Raw genomic sequence first — 17,194 nt, 5'->3', positions numbered from 1 at the left:
GCATCCTTCTTAGAGCCTCTTGTACCACCCAGCAGACTGGAGAAGCTTTGGTTCACTACCAGAGCTCTTGGAACCCCTCTAGTTGAGCCCCGCCTGCATTCAGACTCATGTTCCCTCTTGTTAGGGGTTTTTGACACTCAGGTGCACCAGTCAACCCAGGTGCACTCTTCGTGCACTCTTGTCGTGCACCCACAGTGGATGCCCCTGGGACCTCCCACAGAGGCACCTGGATGGCTGTGGTTGTGTGTGAGAGTGATGTGGCACTCCACATATGACCCTGGATACATGTATATAAACACAGCCGAAGTGGGAACCGGAGAAGCAACCTTCTTCTCACCTTTTCCCACTTCAGGCAAGTGGAGGTGGTGGAAAGGGTCCAGGAGTCAAATTGGGATCAGGTATGTACAGATATGACACTTTCATCTAATGCATGCTGCATGCTGTGTTGCTGCCTCCAATGTGGATTTCTAACCACTGGATACAGATTTTGTTTCAAACCTCTAAAAATCCATGGATTCTGATCCACTAGGAGCCATAGCCATGCTGTGTTTGATCTGATGATCATTCCTATGATCTGTTCTGATGGCCATGCTGTGCACTGATCTGATGATCATTCCTGTGATCTAGTTACAATCCTTGATCCAATTCCCCCAGCTATACAGTTCAGGTAGCTGTGCTGTGTCTCTATTACGTATTTAAGGGTGTGTAGGAGGTCCATCCCCACCTTTGACATCAATTGGACAACACCATCACAAAGAAATACACATCTTATCTGTCAATATGTCATCATCCATACATGACCACACCAACCTCTACTGCTCAGTGACCAAAAAAAAATTTGACCCTCAGGGCTGGAAGAAACATGTAACTGCTTGTGAGGAGAAAATGGTAATGAAACACATGGGGAAGAAGATGGAAAATACAAGGAATCGCCTAATTGAGGGACAAGCTGGGCCATCTGAAATGAGTACAACACCAATTGCTGGTATCCCAGGTGTGTTGGCTCAACATGACTTCTAGTGCTTTGCTCACCTGGGTTGCTCAGTACAAACAGTTGTAGGATCAAACACTCTGGAAGACATGTCTTCAGAACCATTGGGACCATTAGAAGATGCATCACCTTCAGAGCCATTAGGATCATTAGAACTGGTAGCTCAAGGTATGCTGTGCCATGGTATTCCCATCACTACACTCATGACAATTATGAGCAGAGGCTCCTTCACAGTCACTAAAAATTGAGTTTCACCACAGTTCTGGCATGGCACCAAAGATAGCCCCATTTGAAATGGGAACATCACACTTTGATGCAAAGACTACTCCAAATACCAACCCATTTTCAAATCCTTGGGCACCCTTTGTGACCAAGGCAGACTTTGAATTTGCAGAGCTGGTGACTGGGGATAACTGCTCAATTCACTCAATAGAAACACATTAAAATTCATATGCAAAGTCCCCAGCCAGCCATCACCTTTACCACTCATAAAGAATTTTAAAAAATGCTCAACAAAGCTGCAGAGCTTCTTACAAATGTGCACCCCATTCCAAACCTATATTTCTCACAGCTGATGTGATCCTAGTTTGAGGAGTGTACTGTGATGGTCTCAGTTGCTCCATCAGATGAGAACTCTAAAATTCGGCCTCATGTCCTCTTTTGGAAAAATGTGCATCAGTACCTAACTGACCTACTTTGTGATCCACTATACATCCATGAAGTAGAGTGGATACCCCAGAAGACATACAAGTCAACAGGTGGAGGTTGGATGCGATTTATTAGTCAGCCCTGGACTGCTAATGAATTTTGGGACATCACAGTATGCTTCTTATTGTTGGCAATTATCTTGCAATAACCATTCCCTGGTAGAATGATCTCCCAGAACAGGATGATGGAACGCCTTCAGTGTTGCTTGCACTTTCAGTGTATTCTGACAAATCCCAACTGTCCAGCTTTGGGACAGTCAAGGCATATCCAGTCATCTTGTGTGCTCTCAATGTCCACAGCAATATCAGGAACACAATTGGATTTGGAGGTGGCCACTTAATTGGACTCCTTCCTCATGTAGAGTATATATAAATGTCTTTTTTTGGCTCTAATTGTATCCTTCCAGGTTGAGGAAAGAGCAGAAGATAAATTTGACTTTGCAACATATTGCCAGAACCTGGTCCATTGCAGCCTTGCTGAGGTGTTTGAATCTCTCAAAAAACCCAGTCAGTTTGGGACCCGGCTCCAGTGTGGGATGGGAAGATGCATCATATTTATTTGTACCTGAATGATGCTGCTGCTGATGGGGAGGAGCAGTGAGTGACACCCCACAATTACAATTGAAGCTAATATATTGAGGGTGCTCCATTTGTTTAGAACCATGTTGACAGGCACATTGGGGCCAAATGCAAATTATCCTTGTCCCCACTGCAAGGTTCACACAAGTAAATTATCCTCCCTGACAGTCAAATGGCCTGCCTGGACATCAGAAGACAGTCACTCAACATTCCAATCTGCAATGTCTGCCTCCACAAAGAAAAGGGCGACTGAAATCCTCTCAAGTGCTGGCTTGGCTGGGGTTCCAGTATGACTCAAAATTATCCTGAATTGTTTTTTTCCCTAATAAACTGAGTCTAGAATGCTTTCTGGGCTCTAGGGAGTGATCCTCATGCAATGGTTTCATATGATAAACTTCACTTCAATGATTTAGGCCTCTGGGGTGACCACATTTGGCCATTATGCCAAGGAATCATTGAAGGATATCCAAAGTTTATTAGAGCAAAATTTGAGCAGTGGTGAGCTTCTCAAATGGATGATAACTGCAAGTCACTAAAATCAGGAATTTTAGGATATCAGAGATTCCATGGTGGCCAGAATTGAACCACTTTAAACACTGCCTTTCAATGTCATTCTCAGATGGCACAAAATATAGAAGGTGAGGAAGTATTATCCTAATATTATGCTAGGCTAATATGGTGTCAGGTTGTTCTGCATGGGCTCCATGATTTGAATGAAGCACTATATCCCCTTTCAACACTTATTCGCACTCTTGCAGAGTTCTCAGTCCTGTCAGGGCTCGGTCCTCGATCAGGGACAGCCTGACCTCAGGCCTAGGTGTGTGCGGTGTTCCGGGTGGTTGGGCGCTAGACCCTGTCCTTAGCTCCTCAAACTCACTGAAGGGGCTAAGCGGGGATTGAGTTGAGAAGAAGGGTAAGTTTCCCTATTCCCCGCTTGGCACCTATAAAAAGGAAGTGTACTGTACAGTTCATAATGTGACTCCGGGTAGAAGCCGAGCATGTTCCCGCAACTCGGAAAAGGTGTCACATGGGTTAAGGCGAGTTGCTCGCCTTAACCCACGTGATTTTTCCTGCGGGCTCACATGCAGGCTGAAGTTGTGAGAGGTATGTAGGGATGGGGAGGTCTGGGAAGGTGGTTCTGGGGTGTGGTTGGGTGCCCTGACAGCGGGGTCAGGGGCCGATCCCTGACAAGTCCTTATTTCTCTTGAGGTGCATACTGATGAAACTCTTGAGTGGGGCCATCAAGTTGTGCAGCAGCTTGAAGATGCAATGAAACAGGTATGAACTCAGCTCAAACACAGCTGACAACAAGTCTCACTCTTGTTAGCCATTTATCATCCCTGAAACACTAGTGGGGACAATAAAAAAGGCATACACTAAGTCACTGTCACCCAATGGGCAGAAATCTTGGTCCTTCCCCAAAGCCCATGCTGTATCCCATGCATTTGATGATGTATGCCAGAAAGGTGCCCTCATCCATGTCAGTACCAAACCAGGTGAAAAACATCATGGGGAATACTGGCAGGTATATCTGTCAAGTAACAAAAAAAATGTCAACAAGCATGTATGTAAAGTTTCTAGCAGTATCTTGGGTTACTTATGTTATTTTGGATCCAGATTGTACTCAAGGACCAACATAAGGCAGTCCTAAAATTAGTGAGGCAGAATGTTGAGCATGCAGAAGAGTATGATGCTCAGCAGCAGATGCACATGGAGTCCCATTGTCAGGAACATGTCGGATGCATATCCAGGGTGACCTGCGAGGCGCGTGAAGTCATCTGGGCCCGTAAGGTTGGAGGGGCAGGACTTTAGCTTCAGCGACTCGGGTGGAGCGCTGCACTTCGTTCTTACGTTGTTGTCCCAATTTCAGACAGGAGCCTTACAATGAGGAGAAGAGACTAGAGGGGGAATCCAAGTCGATATATGAACTGAGGTACATCTGGTGTAACCTACATGCGTTATAAACACAAGTAACTAAATAGGACCGGCCCGGAAGGAGTGGCGGATCAAGCGTGATATTAATGAATGAAGAAAGAGACAAATAGTTAATATCGGAAAACTTGGTCAACAAAAGGCAAGCAAGAACAATGAGTGACAAAGGAGGAACAATAGTCCGCAAGCAGACAAAAGAGAAAAGGCCATCTGGCCGTCTAGCAAGCCATCTGGCTGGCGAGCAGACAACAATGAAGTGGGCAACCTAGGTTGGAAGGTACGCGCACGGGGGAGGAAGTGCGGATGAGGGTGACGGGTGGATGGATGATGATGATAGTGGGCAGGACGGACCAAGTGGCACTAGGATGCGTTGACGGAAGTGACGGATATGTCAGGTCGTGACAGTATCCCCTTCTTAGGGCCAACACCCCTGGAGGCCCAATTGGCGCACGTGGGAATCGTTCGGCCAATTCCAAATTTTGAATCCGCATGTGAAAACAAAATGTCCTTTGATCAAGTCCAGTCATTATCCATCAGACTTACTCAATTCCCTGCCTTCATGTCCAAAACTCTTGAATTACACAACATCGCATCCTGGGGGAGGAGGACATCCAGGAGGCGACGGATGACGAGCCTGCCATGATGCAGGCGAAGCTGAATGAGCGGGTGAGGTGCAAGGTGGTCAAGAAAGCGGCCAAGGCAGCTAGGCGGGTGGCCGAAGAAAAGAAAAGGCATGAGGAAGAGGAAGCCAGGGAGCAGGAGGCAGAGGCGAAGCGCCAGCAGGCGTGGGCAGCTGGGTCGTCCAAAGGCAAGGTGAGTAGCCAGCATCCTTAAGCACTTACTGCCATGTGATCTCTGAGGCTAACACAAGTATTTTTTGTTTTTGTTTTTTTAGCACAAGGCCTCAGTCGACCCTCCACAGGCCGCAAGGGAAAAGCCCCCCTGTGGTCATTGTATCAAGTCCCAGCTGGTCTGCGAGCAGGGCAGGTACCAGGCATGCACAAACTGCATGCATGCCAGGGCCAAATGCGACCTGGTTACGATTTGGGTGGGGACTGTGACGCCCTCGCAGCAGAAGAAACCGCAGGTGATCTCACCCAAGGTGCCAGCACAAGCGTCTGAGGGTGGGGGGGAGGGTACGGGGGGGAGGGTGGTTGGGACGAGGGTGGTTGGGATGAGGGTGGTTGGGACGAGGGTGGTTGGGATGAGGGTGGTTGGGACGAGGATGATTGGGACGAGGATGGGGGTGACGTGGAGAAGTGGGGTGAGGCGATCGTTGACGCCCTCAAGGAGCTGACTGACACTGTGAGGCAGTTGCCCAGTGAGGTCGCTGTAAGCGGGCTCGGGATCTAACCCACTAGGAAAACAGGAAAGGACGGGGACCGGATTGGTATCCAACAGGTCAGGGAAAAGGGGTAATGGTGATATGGTATGGTCCGGTGTGGTACGGTGCGTGGTGTACTCTAATCAATCTCTTACCCCACCTCTCTGGGTGACACTAAGGCGAGGACTGATATAGAGGTCTTCTTACTGATGTTCTTTGTCGTAATACTCCCTACTAGCTTGGGAGGGGCAAACTCGGTGGTTTCTAATCCAAGGGGAAAAGTAGATACATCCTCATGTACAGGTATATATGAGAAATGATCAAATAAAAATGATAAAAAATATCCGATGTGCCCCATGTGCTTAGGTGGATCATATGGGCAACAAACAATATCGAAAAAAAGAAGGGAAAACAATAAAGCAATAAATGATTTCCAGCCAAAAAAATATCCAACTCTATCCATCACCAATGAACTCCCGCTAATCATGGATCCTAATACTCCTAAATGACGCGTTTCCAACGGTACCAATATCGTCCAAATCGGTCCAGTGGTTGCTGAGATAAGTGAAATCCAGTCTGAGTGTGGCCGCGCTGCTGGGTGGGCGTGGGAATTTGGTCTGTGAGGACTGGGAATGTGTCTGGAAAAATGGGAAAAATCATGGAAGAGTAGGAATGGTATATGAGGACGTGTGTGATCTGTTTAGTGAAGTGGGGATGTGCAGGGATGGGGAAATCGCGATATTCGGTTTGTTTATGCAGTACCGGCTGTGCCCGCCTACATCGCCAAGATTATGCAGGAGGAGAGGTCGAGGAAGAAGAAGGAGAAATTGGACGGTGGGGGAGCGGGTGACCCGCCCATGTATACTTCCCATGGTGTGGGCACGTCGCCCTGAAATCTCTCTTTTTTCATTTTTTTTGTATATACCTCCAATGTGCCATACCCTAATCAACATGGCCAGTTGATGCGTGAGCACTCTAAGAAAGGTGAGGGCCCGGCTTGTCAGGATACAGCGTGTAGAAGTCAGAAACCAAGTCAGAGGCATGGCCAATGTCATATCCATCCCCGGCCATCGACTTCCGATCCCTCCGATCCCTCCGGTCTACCTCCACTCCTTCTTCACTAACCTCAGAGCTCCCATATTCCGCAATCCCCTCGGTACCCCTCGATGGTCACCACCCCCTCCTTTCAATTTATTACCTACGCCTCCCTAAGTATGGAGCCCTGAAGGCTTCTGGACAGCTCCAACGTCTGCTAGCGCACCCCTGCCTCCGCTGGGCAATACACTCGCTTGCCCTGCAAAGCCCACCTTCGGGTCTATCCCCCCTTTCCGTTTCTGGGTTATCACCTACCTTTCCGTTAACCCCATAACCTGACTCGTCGGTAATATTCAATCGGCTAATGTCTAACCCCGTTAGCTCCACTCTGCTCGGCTCTGCCATTTGCGGACCCGCCCTCGTTGTAACTATATATATACTCAACTTGTACATAGGTTACACCTCAGTAATAAAATCGACTAGAGTTTACCCCCTTCAGTTCTGGTTGCCAGTTTAGTAAGTTAGGGCACGGACATGTTACTTGGCACAGCGCTCCTGGCATAAGTCGCTGAGGCCGAAGCCCTCCACCACGGAGACATCTCCTTCGTCTCAACCTGGTCTCTGACAGCCAAGCTCTGTGGCTGGCAACCAAGAAGTCTCCTCGTCCGTCCCATCATACCCGAGCCAACATACCAGGTACAGTAACTTACAGTTACGATGCCTACGATCCAACTTTGAATCTAGTATTTCAGCAATCTCATACTCAGGTTCACCATCGATCTCAACGGGTGGAGGCAGAGGTTGTATGCGGTTGGGAATGGTGTTGGGGATGGCCGGTTCGAGTTGGGACACATGAAAGACCGGGTGCACGGCTCTCATAGTCTCAGGAAGGCAGATGGTGCAGGAGTGGGTTCCAGGTGCAGCGATGGTCTCAAAGGGCCCGAGGTTCTTCTCTGAGAGTTTCTTCGAGGGTCGGGTGGATCTAAAATACTTAGCCTTAACAAAGACCATAGTACCGACCTCAAAGTCGGGTGCAGGTGAACGTCTAGCATCCGCAGGGCCCTGATAACGCCGTTGCGCTGAAGGAGAGAACGAAGGAAGGTCAGTTGGGAGGTTCAAACGAGACCACCACCAAGCTGTTCCCTGGTTCTTTAGTTAGGATGGGGAAGTGTACTAGTATTATTTGTTGTAAATATAGTACCAATCCAAGTGTTTTGGCTAATTCTATTTTTATGGGTTAGTCTAAAGTTTCTGGGAATTGACTTACAGATAAACCGAGCCCTGCGGAGCTGTTCATTTCTTAATTTGTGTTATGGGAATGGGTTCCAGGGAACCCAACCTGAGCCGTTCGGCTCACTAATGGAGGTGGCTGCGTAGCCATCGGAGGGAGAGCGGAATGGGATGAGTGTCTGGCAGTGTAACCTGTGTGTCGGCCAACGGTAACTTGGCACTCCTGGGAGCGTACCGGTAGCGAGTATGATGCGGGCTCCTTGAGGGAGCTGCCTGGCTGTCTGCTAACGGGGACTTGGCGCTCCTGGGAGCGTGCCGGTAGCGGGTGTGCTGGGAGTGTGTGGCTAGCGGTGACTTGGCGCTCAATGGAGCGTACCGGTAGTGAGGGATACTGGGACTCCCAAAGGGAGTCACCCAGTTGGTGGCTATCGGTGACTTGGCGCTCATGGGAGCGTACCGGTAGCGGGAGTTGTTGGGGAAAGCGGGCTGGTGGACCAGTGCACAGTAGTGGGTGACCGTGGGAAGTGGGACCTGCGGGTGCGTGGCCAGGCATCCTGGAGCTGCCTGGACCGTATCCTTCTCCTGAGGAGGTGGGATAGGTTACAGTTCCTGATAGGGAACTTCTGGTTGGATGGGAGTAACCACTCGACCACCCGGTAGACTGGTGGGAGTGGGCAGCAGGAGGTTGGGCGTGGGAATGCCCACCTCGTTGCGGTTTTGTCATGGAGAGGAGGAATAGGGAGGTGGACATGATTCCAGGGTTACAGGTTGAGTTTACAGTGGTGACACAATGGTGAGGATGTTACAATCGCGGTACAAGGTTTGTGGGTTATGTATTTGACAATGAGAAAACAATTCCGGCAACTGCCTTACATGTCATATGACTCATAACTATCTAATATAAATATTACAATGATCAAGGGAAATCCCTTGAAACTCAACAAATCCCCCAGCCAGCACCAAAACCCAGTGGGAAAGCTTGGCATGGGGTTTGACAGCGAAATAAGGTGATGGAATCCCAAAGTCTGCTTGCCTATAGTCACGGACCATAAGATTCTAGATCCGTTTCTATAACAATTTGTCTAGGTGTAATTCTGTGTAGCATTGTTTAATTTGGAATTTAACTTGAATTAAATCTTCTACTTGGTGAAGTTTCAAAGATTCTACTCAGTTAATGGATTTGGATTGTGTCTGGAGTGTCCCTTGAGTTTGTTTTATTTTTGTCTTATTTTATTGCTTGTTTTAACAGTAGCAAAATAACTGTTTTGTGTTTACACTTTGAAATCTGGAGTGTTAACCAGCTCTCCTGTTCCAATATCTACTTAATATTTCTCTCCTTAATTGCTGCCTTGTACTACAGTGGCAATCTTAACTGTATACCACTTTTTCGCACTGGAGTGACAACCAGAAATGCTTGAGAAAAATAATACTCTATTTTCTTACTTCTCTGAGGGGGGAAAAAAGTCGCAGAAAGGGTCTCCCTTTTATACTCCTTGGGTTGCCTTCCTTTTTCACGCTCTACCTCCTATTTACAGGATTTATTTACAGTGTATTTTTCTCAAACTGGATAAAAAATGAAATTGTCACGCTATAGTTCTACTGCACTTTACTGCGCTGAACTGTGGCTCTACTGTGGTCAGACTGCGCCTAGAATCCTTATTGTCCTTCCTCGCCTAAGCTATTTTAATGGTTAATTGAAACTTGACTGCGCTGCATTTGTCGCAGTTTTCCTATTTCAAATTCCTCATATTTACCATTAAATTTGCTATGACTCGGTGATTCTGAATTCAAACTTCGCATTACTATGCGTGTGGCTGCGCTGAGACCTTCAGCTGATTTATTCAATTTTTATTCAGCGACATTTAGTTAAAATGAGACTTGAAATGGTAAATGAGTGAATTGTTCAGGTTTAAAACTGAAAGAAAAAGTTGCTAGTAGTCAAGAATTTTACAACGGCTGGACCGTTTGGGCTGAAAATTTGCATAACTATAGTTTCTTATTTTTCATAATTTCCGTGTAAATTTCGTTGTATGTTTTAATTATGGATCCTTCGTAAACATCGTTTTTTCCCTGAGCTCGGACTTTTGATGTCGCTATTCCCGTTATTGGATATCTCGTTAATGTGTGATCCTTTTATTATGAAAATTTGGGTGGATTAAGATTAGATCCCTTCCTTTCTAATGGGCTATCAAGCTCGTCTCGGTCGTTACTGGTTATTCTTCGCACTTGCTTTTTAAGCGTTGTCCTTGTTTTGCAGGAGTTTTAGTCATATCTCCGTCGTTTATGGATAGTTTTCCCTGTAATTACTTTCATTGGGTCCATTTGGGGGACATCTACATTTCCTATTATAAACACGACTTTGAATTCTGCATGGGTTCCTGAGGAATCCTTGTTCCGTGGTACTTCCATCCTTGGCTACGTGTGCAGACTGTCAGGGACAGCTCCGAAAGCGGTGAGGTCCCGGTGCGAGGGACTCGATGGGACAGGTGTCGGCTATGTGTAGCAGCGATCCCATCGTGGGGTGAGCGTCCCCGACCACTTAGGCTGAAGTGGGAAATTGAGTTATCATTAAAAGGGAAAAGCTATGGTACTTACCTGAAGTGGGGAATTGAGAAGAAGGCTGCTTCTTCTGTTCCCACCCCAGGCGCTATTATATACATGTAGTTAGGGTCACATGGAGGAAGCCACGTCATCTCTGCACACAGCCACACCTCCCCGGGTGTCTCCATGGGAGGTCCCGGAGGTGGCCGCTCAGTAGGTGGGAGTGTGTGCAGCGCATGCAGCGATCAGGGGAATGGGGTTAGGTATGTAGTGGTACATGGAGAAACGGGAAATCGACCGTAGAATAGAAATAGAGAGAAAAGGGGAAAAGTGAGAAGGGAGGGACGGGGAGTGATAGCGGGGGAAGCGGGGTAGGGCAGTATGGCGCGGGGTGCGGCGCGGGGTCAGGCGGGTGTGCCCTGACATCACCCCCCCCTTAAGCTGCTTCGCCTCGAAGCGGCTGGGCAGTTCTCCTTCTCTCTCCCCAGGGCGTGGGGGTGCGTTCGATGGAACTCCTCAACTAGGTCAGAGGCATGGGTCAGGTGGTCACGCGTGAGCCATTGGTTTTCTGAGTGTGGCCAGCCTGTGTACTTTACCAGGTACCGGAGTTTTCGGCATAGCCACTTAGAGTCCAGGATTTTCTCGACCTCATACTCCTCTTCTCCATCTACGAGGTCTGGGCCTGGGCGGGGGTCAGCGGGGCGTTCCGCGATTTCATCAGGGCAGTGCAGTCTGATGTTTGTCACGGATACAACTGGGTGGATCCCTCTTTGTCAGGTGGTGAGCTGGAGTTTGACGGCGGTGGGGGAGATGACTTTAACGATCGTGAAGGGGCCAGTCCATTTATGGTCTAGCTTCTTGGTTGGGCAATCAGTTGTGTAATTCTGGGTGCTGAGCCAGACCCGGTCGCCTTCTTGGTACGTAGGGGCCGCCTTGCGGTTCCGGTCATAGTAGCGGGCCATCTCATCCACTGCGTGCTCTAGCGCCACTTTCGCCTCTTCCTGCATCTTCATCATCCTCGATGAGAAGGCATCAGCAGCTTCTACCTCAGATGTGCATGTGGGCTCTGTCCCCATCCTGGGGTGTTGGCCAGTATCGAGCTCAAAAGGGGTACGGCGAGCGGAGGAGTGGACGTGGTTGTTATAGGCGAACTCTGCCAGCAGGAGCCAGTCTGCCCAATCATCTTGGCGGTGGTTGACAAATACCCGAAGGTAGGCTTCCACTTCTTGGTTTACTCGTTCTGTCTGCCCGTCTGTTTGGGGGTGATAGGGGGTCGAAGGGGTGAGCTTGACGCGGGGGAGGTCCGCGAGTTCTTTCGAGAAGCATGAGACGAAGGCGCTCCCTCTGTCACTGAGGATTTCTTCCGGGAGGCCGTGGTGCTTCCAGACATGTTCAAGGAAAAGCCGCGCGATTCCCGCTGAGTCCACCGTCGTCACTGTTGGGATTGCGTGGATGCGTTTGGATAGGCGATCTACTATGACCAGCACGGCATTGTAGCCCTTCGGCTCGGGGAGTTCTCCAATCATGTCCACCAAGATCACTTGCCAGCGGCGGGTGGGGATCTTGTTCAGGATGAGCTTCCCCACTTTACAGGAGGGGAAGAATTTGACATGGTTGCAGGTGTCGCACCCATGTAAGTACTGCCCGACATACTCTGCCATCCGTGGCCACCAGTAGTTGCAGGAGACGAGTTCCAGGGTTTTCCACCATCCCGGGTGCCCTGTCGCCCGCATGTCATGGTGCAGCCGCACCAAGTCATGGCGGAGTTGCGGGTCTTTCGGCATGTATACCTTCCCTCTGTACAGAACCAGCTCTCCTTGTTTCTCCCACTCATCTGACCTCAGCATGCCTTCCCAAAGTTCTCGCATCGCCTTCACCACCTTCTCATCTAGGTCCTTTGCCCTGCTGATCCTCTCAAGGATAGTCATCTCTTCGCCTTCCACTAAGACCGCCTCCGCCACGTGGGCCTCAAACCAGGCGGGTTGGAGGAGAGTCAGCCCTTCATTGTCGTCTTTGCCCTTTGGGTGGTCAGTGCGGCGTGAGAGCGCGTCAGGTTTTCCCATGAGTTTCCCAGGGTGGTGGATGAGGGTGAAGTGGAACTGGGAGAGGAAGAGTGACCACCGCGCTTGGCGCCGGTTCAGCCATTGCGCAGTGCGGAAATACCCTAGGTTGCGGTGGTCAGTGTAGACATCCACTTTCTCCTCTGCTCCTTGTAGGAAGTGCTGCCATTCCTCGAGGGCACGCACTATTGCGAGCATCTCCTTGTCATACACCTTGTAGTTGCGCTCTACGTCCGTGAAACTCTTGGACATGAAGGCTACAGGGTGGAACTCCCCATCTGTTTGGAGCTGGGATAGGACCGTGCCAGTTGCAAAGTTAGAGGCGTCGCACTCGAGCTTGAAGCGGCCCGTATCAGCAGGGAAGGCGAGGACCGGGGCGGAGGTGACAGCGTCTTTAAGTGCGTGGAAAGCACGGTCCTCGTCTGGTCCCCAAGCCCATGCTTTGGTTTTGCGGGTCAGTGCATGGAGGGGGCGGGCTGTCTCGGAGAAGTCCTTGATAAACCGGCGATAGAAGTTGACGAATCCTGGAAGGATTGTACTTCTTTGACCTTGGTTGGGGCTGGCCAGTCAAGAACTCCGCAGACTTTCACGGGATCCATCATGACGTTTCCCTCGGAGACGATAAGGCCGAGATACTCTATCCGCTTCTGCTTGAACTTACACTTCTCTGGCTTTAAGAAGAGTGTCAGGGCACACACCCTGACTAGCCCGGACCTGGACCCGCATCCGGACCCGCTTCCACCCGCCGCGCTTCCCACACGTGCGCACGCTCCGCACGCCGCATGCTCCGGACCCGGTTCCTACCCCTTCATGTGACTTCCGGGTATCCCCGGAAGTTTTGCTGATATTGTGGCCACTGTGGGAAGATGAGAAGTTAGCTTCCTTCTCATCTTCTTACCCACAGTAGGCAAGTGTACATTACTTGCCTTTATCTTATTCATCTTCTTACCCACAGTAGATTGTGCCCTGGATAGGGCTGGCCAGACCTGAGGCTGTGGGCCATAGGGGAGGGTCATGGGGACCCGGGAGTCGTCCCCTGACAAAGAGTCTCCGCTTCCACAGCGTCTCTAGGACCTCTCGGACGACTCTCCGGTGTTCCTCTAGGGTAGTGTCAGGGGATGACTCCCGGGTCCCCATGACCCTCCCCTATGGCCCACAGCCTCAGGTTGTCAGGGACAGCTCCGAAAGCGGCGAGGTCCTGGCGTGCGGGACTCGGTGGGGCGAATAGCAGCTGTGCGTAGCGGTGATCCCGTCCCAGGGTGAGCGTCCCCAACCACTTAGTCTGAAGTGGAAATGTGAGAAGAAGGCTACTTCTTCGGTTCCCACTCCAGCTGTTATTATATACATGCGGGATCGATCACGTGGGGTGCACCACGTCACCCTCGCACACAGCCACGGCTCTCCAGGTGCCTCTGCGGGAGATCCCGAGAGGGCCCGCTGTGGGTGCAGGGCAAGTGCGGCGGTGGTGGCAGCGATGTAGGGGTGGTAAGATACAGGAGGGGAAATGGGCATGCACGCCGGGGATACATTGAGCAGCGGGAAAGGTGGTCCATGTAAGAGAAAGAAAGAAAGAAAGAGAGGGAGAGGGAGAGGAGGGGGGAGCGGTGCGGTGCAGGGAAGTGGAGCGGGGATCGGGTGGGGCATGTCGGGGGATGCCCTGACACAGGTCTGGCCAGCCCTATCCAGGGCACAATCTACTGTGGGTAAGGAGATGAGAAGGAAGCTAACTTCTCATCTTCCCACAGTGGCCACCATATCAGGAAAACTTCCGGGGATACCCGGAAGTCACATGAAGGCAGAATCCGGGGCCGGACCATGCGGCACACGGAGCATGCGGTGCAGGAATGCGCGCGGGAAGTGTAGCGGGTCCGGACACGGGTCCGGGTCCGGGCTAGTCAGGGTGTGTGCCCTGACAGGTAGCTGTGAAGATCAAGATGTCGTCCATGTAGCAGATGACGACCTCTTGATCGATGAAGTCTCAGAGAATGTCGTTCATCATTGTCTGGAATGTCGCTGGGGAGTTACACAGGCCGAAGAACATGACGGTAGGCTCGAACAATCCCCTGTTGGTCGAGAACGCCGCTTTCCACTCATCGCCGTCCTTGATGCGGACATTGTTAAATCCCCAGTGCAGATCTAGCGCCGAGAAGTATTTGGCATTTCGGAGGCGAGGACGTCCGAAATGAGTGGGAGGGGATATGAGTTTTTGACCGTGATCTCATTGAGCTTTCGGTAATCTTGGACTAGGCACAACGATCCATCCTTCTTCTTGACGAAGAAGACCGGCACTCCCATTGGGGATTTGGATGCCCGTATGCGCCCATTCTGCAGGTTCTCGCACAGGAACTCGTCTAGTTCCTTCTGCTCTGGCCGTGACAGGGGGAAGGTCCTCCCTCTTGGGAGCTTGGCATCTGGCACTAGGACTATTGCGTGGTCCCAGGGCTTCTGTGGAGGTAGCTGGTCGAAGGCCTCTTTCGAGAATACGTCTCTGAAGTCCTGGTATTGTTCTGGGACTAGCGCTTCGAACGGTGCCGGCTCCGCCTCTGGCTCATGGGCCTCCTGGGCCATCCGCTGGGATGGCGTCGTGGTCGCTCTCAGTTCGTGTCCCCACCCTGGAGGGATGATAGCAGCATAGATCCCGTCCCCAGGTTCCACCACAGGGTCTGGGTCAGCCTGTCCTCGCACCGACTGGCAGGAGGACGGGCAGCGGGACATACTGACCTTTTGCCGCGTCCAGTCTACCTCTGGGTTGTGGTGCAGCAACCACGAGTGTCCTATGATGAGGGACTGCTGCCCAAGGTTCGCGACAGCGAAGCGGGCCTGCTCCATGTGCTGCCTGAATGTCAAGAGGGCCTCTAGTTCTTCAGTTATAGCTCCGTTCTCGTTTGGGGTTCCGTCAACGTTACGAACAGGGATGGGTTGGGGGAGCGGAGTCGTCTCGAGCCTATGCTTCCTAATGAACTCGGGGCTTACAAAGTTCCCAGTGGCTCCCGAGTCTAGGAGCGCTGATACGGAGACGGTGGCGAGGGAGGTCAAGGTGGTCAGCTTTACAGCCATGTTGAGGGATCTGGGGGGTTGCTTGGACAGCACGTAGATGGCGGGTGGCGGGACCGCTACCTCCAGTGCTGCACTTGGGGCTTCTTTGCCCTTACTACTCAAGGACGCAATTTTCCTCTTCTTCTTGGCGATGACTTGGTGGAATTTGGACATCGGCACTGGCTTAAGTGCCTCACGGTATCTACACGAGCTACTACTATCACCTGCAGGTGGCCAGGGCGTGTCCCTCACCAGTTGCCTTCCTGAAAATCCTCTTGGGGCTCTGTCTCTTGCCCATCTCCTCCCTCTGTTTCTGGTTCGTCTACCAACTGCCTTCTTAGCCCTTCCATGAGTGCCCTAAGGTCCTCTGGGTGCATCTGCCTGGCTCGGCGGATTTTCGGTTGCGGGCAGTCTTGCGCGACGTGCCCCGGTGCATTGCAGTTATAGCACAGCCCATTCTGTCTTTGGTCTATCCTCGAGCGGTCGAGGTCCATGGGCTGTGGTCCTCCTCCCGCTGCAGGGCACGCTGCAGGAGGCGGCGGTGCAGCGGTGGCTGGGGGGCGTAGCGGTGGAGGAGCTGGGCGCACTTGCGGGAAGGTAGTGGGGAGCGGGGATCTCGCGGGTGGGAGTTGGGGTCTGACTGGGGGCAAGCGGGGCTGCGTTGCCTGGAAGCGCTGCCACTGGTTGTTGAGGAGGGTGGCTTCGCGTTTCCACTCGGCCCAGGTAGTCGGCATGGGGCGGAGGTGGTAGATGCTCTCTCGGAGCCGGGAGTTGATCACCTGTTCAAAGCGGTCTACTAGCCCTACGTCTCCTAGCCACGAGGTGGGGCCGAGGATCTTGAACTCTTGGATGACCTTGTCCACAGAGTCGGTGCCTTGTCGCAGGGTGGCCAGCTTTTGCCTGGCCGTGGCTTTGCGGTTCGGGTCTTGAAACATGGCATCAAGTTCCATGTTGAACTCATCCATGGTAAGCCCGGGGGAGCCTGTTGTCAGCAGCGCAATGGTACGCTGCGTCGCCCATGCTCCCGCAGTCCCTCCCTTCATGTAGGACAGGACAAAGAGGATCTGGGAGAGGGCATCAGGAAACTCCGCTGCCCGAACATGGAAGTAGATGCCGCATTCAGCCTTGAAGCGGTCAAGGTCTTCGGTTGCTCCAGAGAAGGGGGTGGGGGGGGCAACTTTGGGCGGTTTGGGTCTGGGGGCGGGTGCGGGGGTGGGTGTGGGTGCTGGGGCGGGTGCAGGCGCTGGGGCGGGTGCGGGTGCAGCTGGGGGTTGGATCTGGACTTGGCTCTCTACCATAGCTTGGAGCTCTTGGAATCGGGACAGCAGCTCGTCATACTGCTCTTCGGTCACCATAGCGGGGGAGATGGGGGAGGCAGGGGAAATGAGGTTAAAGCCTTCTTCTGCTGTCAGGGACAGCTCCGAAAGCAGCGAGGTCCTGGCGCGAGGGACTCGATGGGACAGGTGTCGGCTATGCATAGCGGCGATCCCATCGCGGGGTGAGCGTCCCTGACCACTTAGGCTGAAGTGGGAAATTGAGAAGAAGGCTGCTTCTTCTGTTCCCACCCCAGGCGCTATTATATACATGCAGTTAGGGTCACGTGGAGGAAGCCACGTCATCTCCGCACACAGCTGCACCTCCCTGGGTGTCTCCATGGGAGGTCCCGGAGGTGGCTGCTCAGTAGGTGGGAGTGTGCGCGGCGCGTGCAGCGATCAGGGGAATGGGGTTAGGTATGTAGTGGTACATGGAGAAAAGGGAA

At 51.7% G+C, this 17,194-nt stretch overlaps 2 protein-coding genes across 2 annotated transcripts; both read left to right on the top strand.

Annotated features, from left to right (window-relative positions):
• Positions 1-900: 900 nt before the first annotated feature.
• EI90DRAFT_3130815 (uncharacterized protein) lies at positions 901-1,435 on the top strand (the record flags this gene model as incomplete). The annotated part of the gene is made up of 3 exons (XM_039064341.1): positions 901-994; positions 1,046-1,159; positions 1,212-1,435. The coding sequence occupies 3 exons, from the start codon at positions 901-903 to the stop codon at positions 1,433-1,435; spliced, it is 432 nt and encodes a 143-aa protein (XP_038911009.1).
• A 925-nt stretch (positions 1,436-2,360) lies between these two features.
• EI90DRAFT_2936526 (uncharacterized protein) lies at positions 2,361-2,779 on the top strand (the record flags this gene model as incomplete). The annotated part of the gene is made up of 2 exons (XM_039055160.1): positions 2,361-2,564; positions 2,618-2,779. 2 exons carry the CDS (start codon positions 2,361-2,363, stop codon positions 2,777-2,779), a joined length of 366 nt encoding a protein of 121 aa, XP_038911008.1.
• Between the last annotated feature and the right edge of the window lie 14,415 nt (positions 2,780-17,194).

Source organism: Cantharellus anzutake (assembly GCF_015039405.1).
Source record: "Cantharellus anzutake strain C23 chromosome Unknown EI90scaffold_69, whole genome shotgun sequence".
Taxonomy (NCBI): domain Eukaryota; kingdom Fungi; phylum Basidiomycota; class Agaricomycetes; order Cantharellales; family Hydnaceae; genus Cantharellus; species Cantharellus anzutake.
The sequence above is the reverse complement of the archived record's forward strand: the minus strand, read 5'-3'. Positions and strand labels throughout refer to the sequence as shown.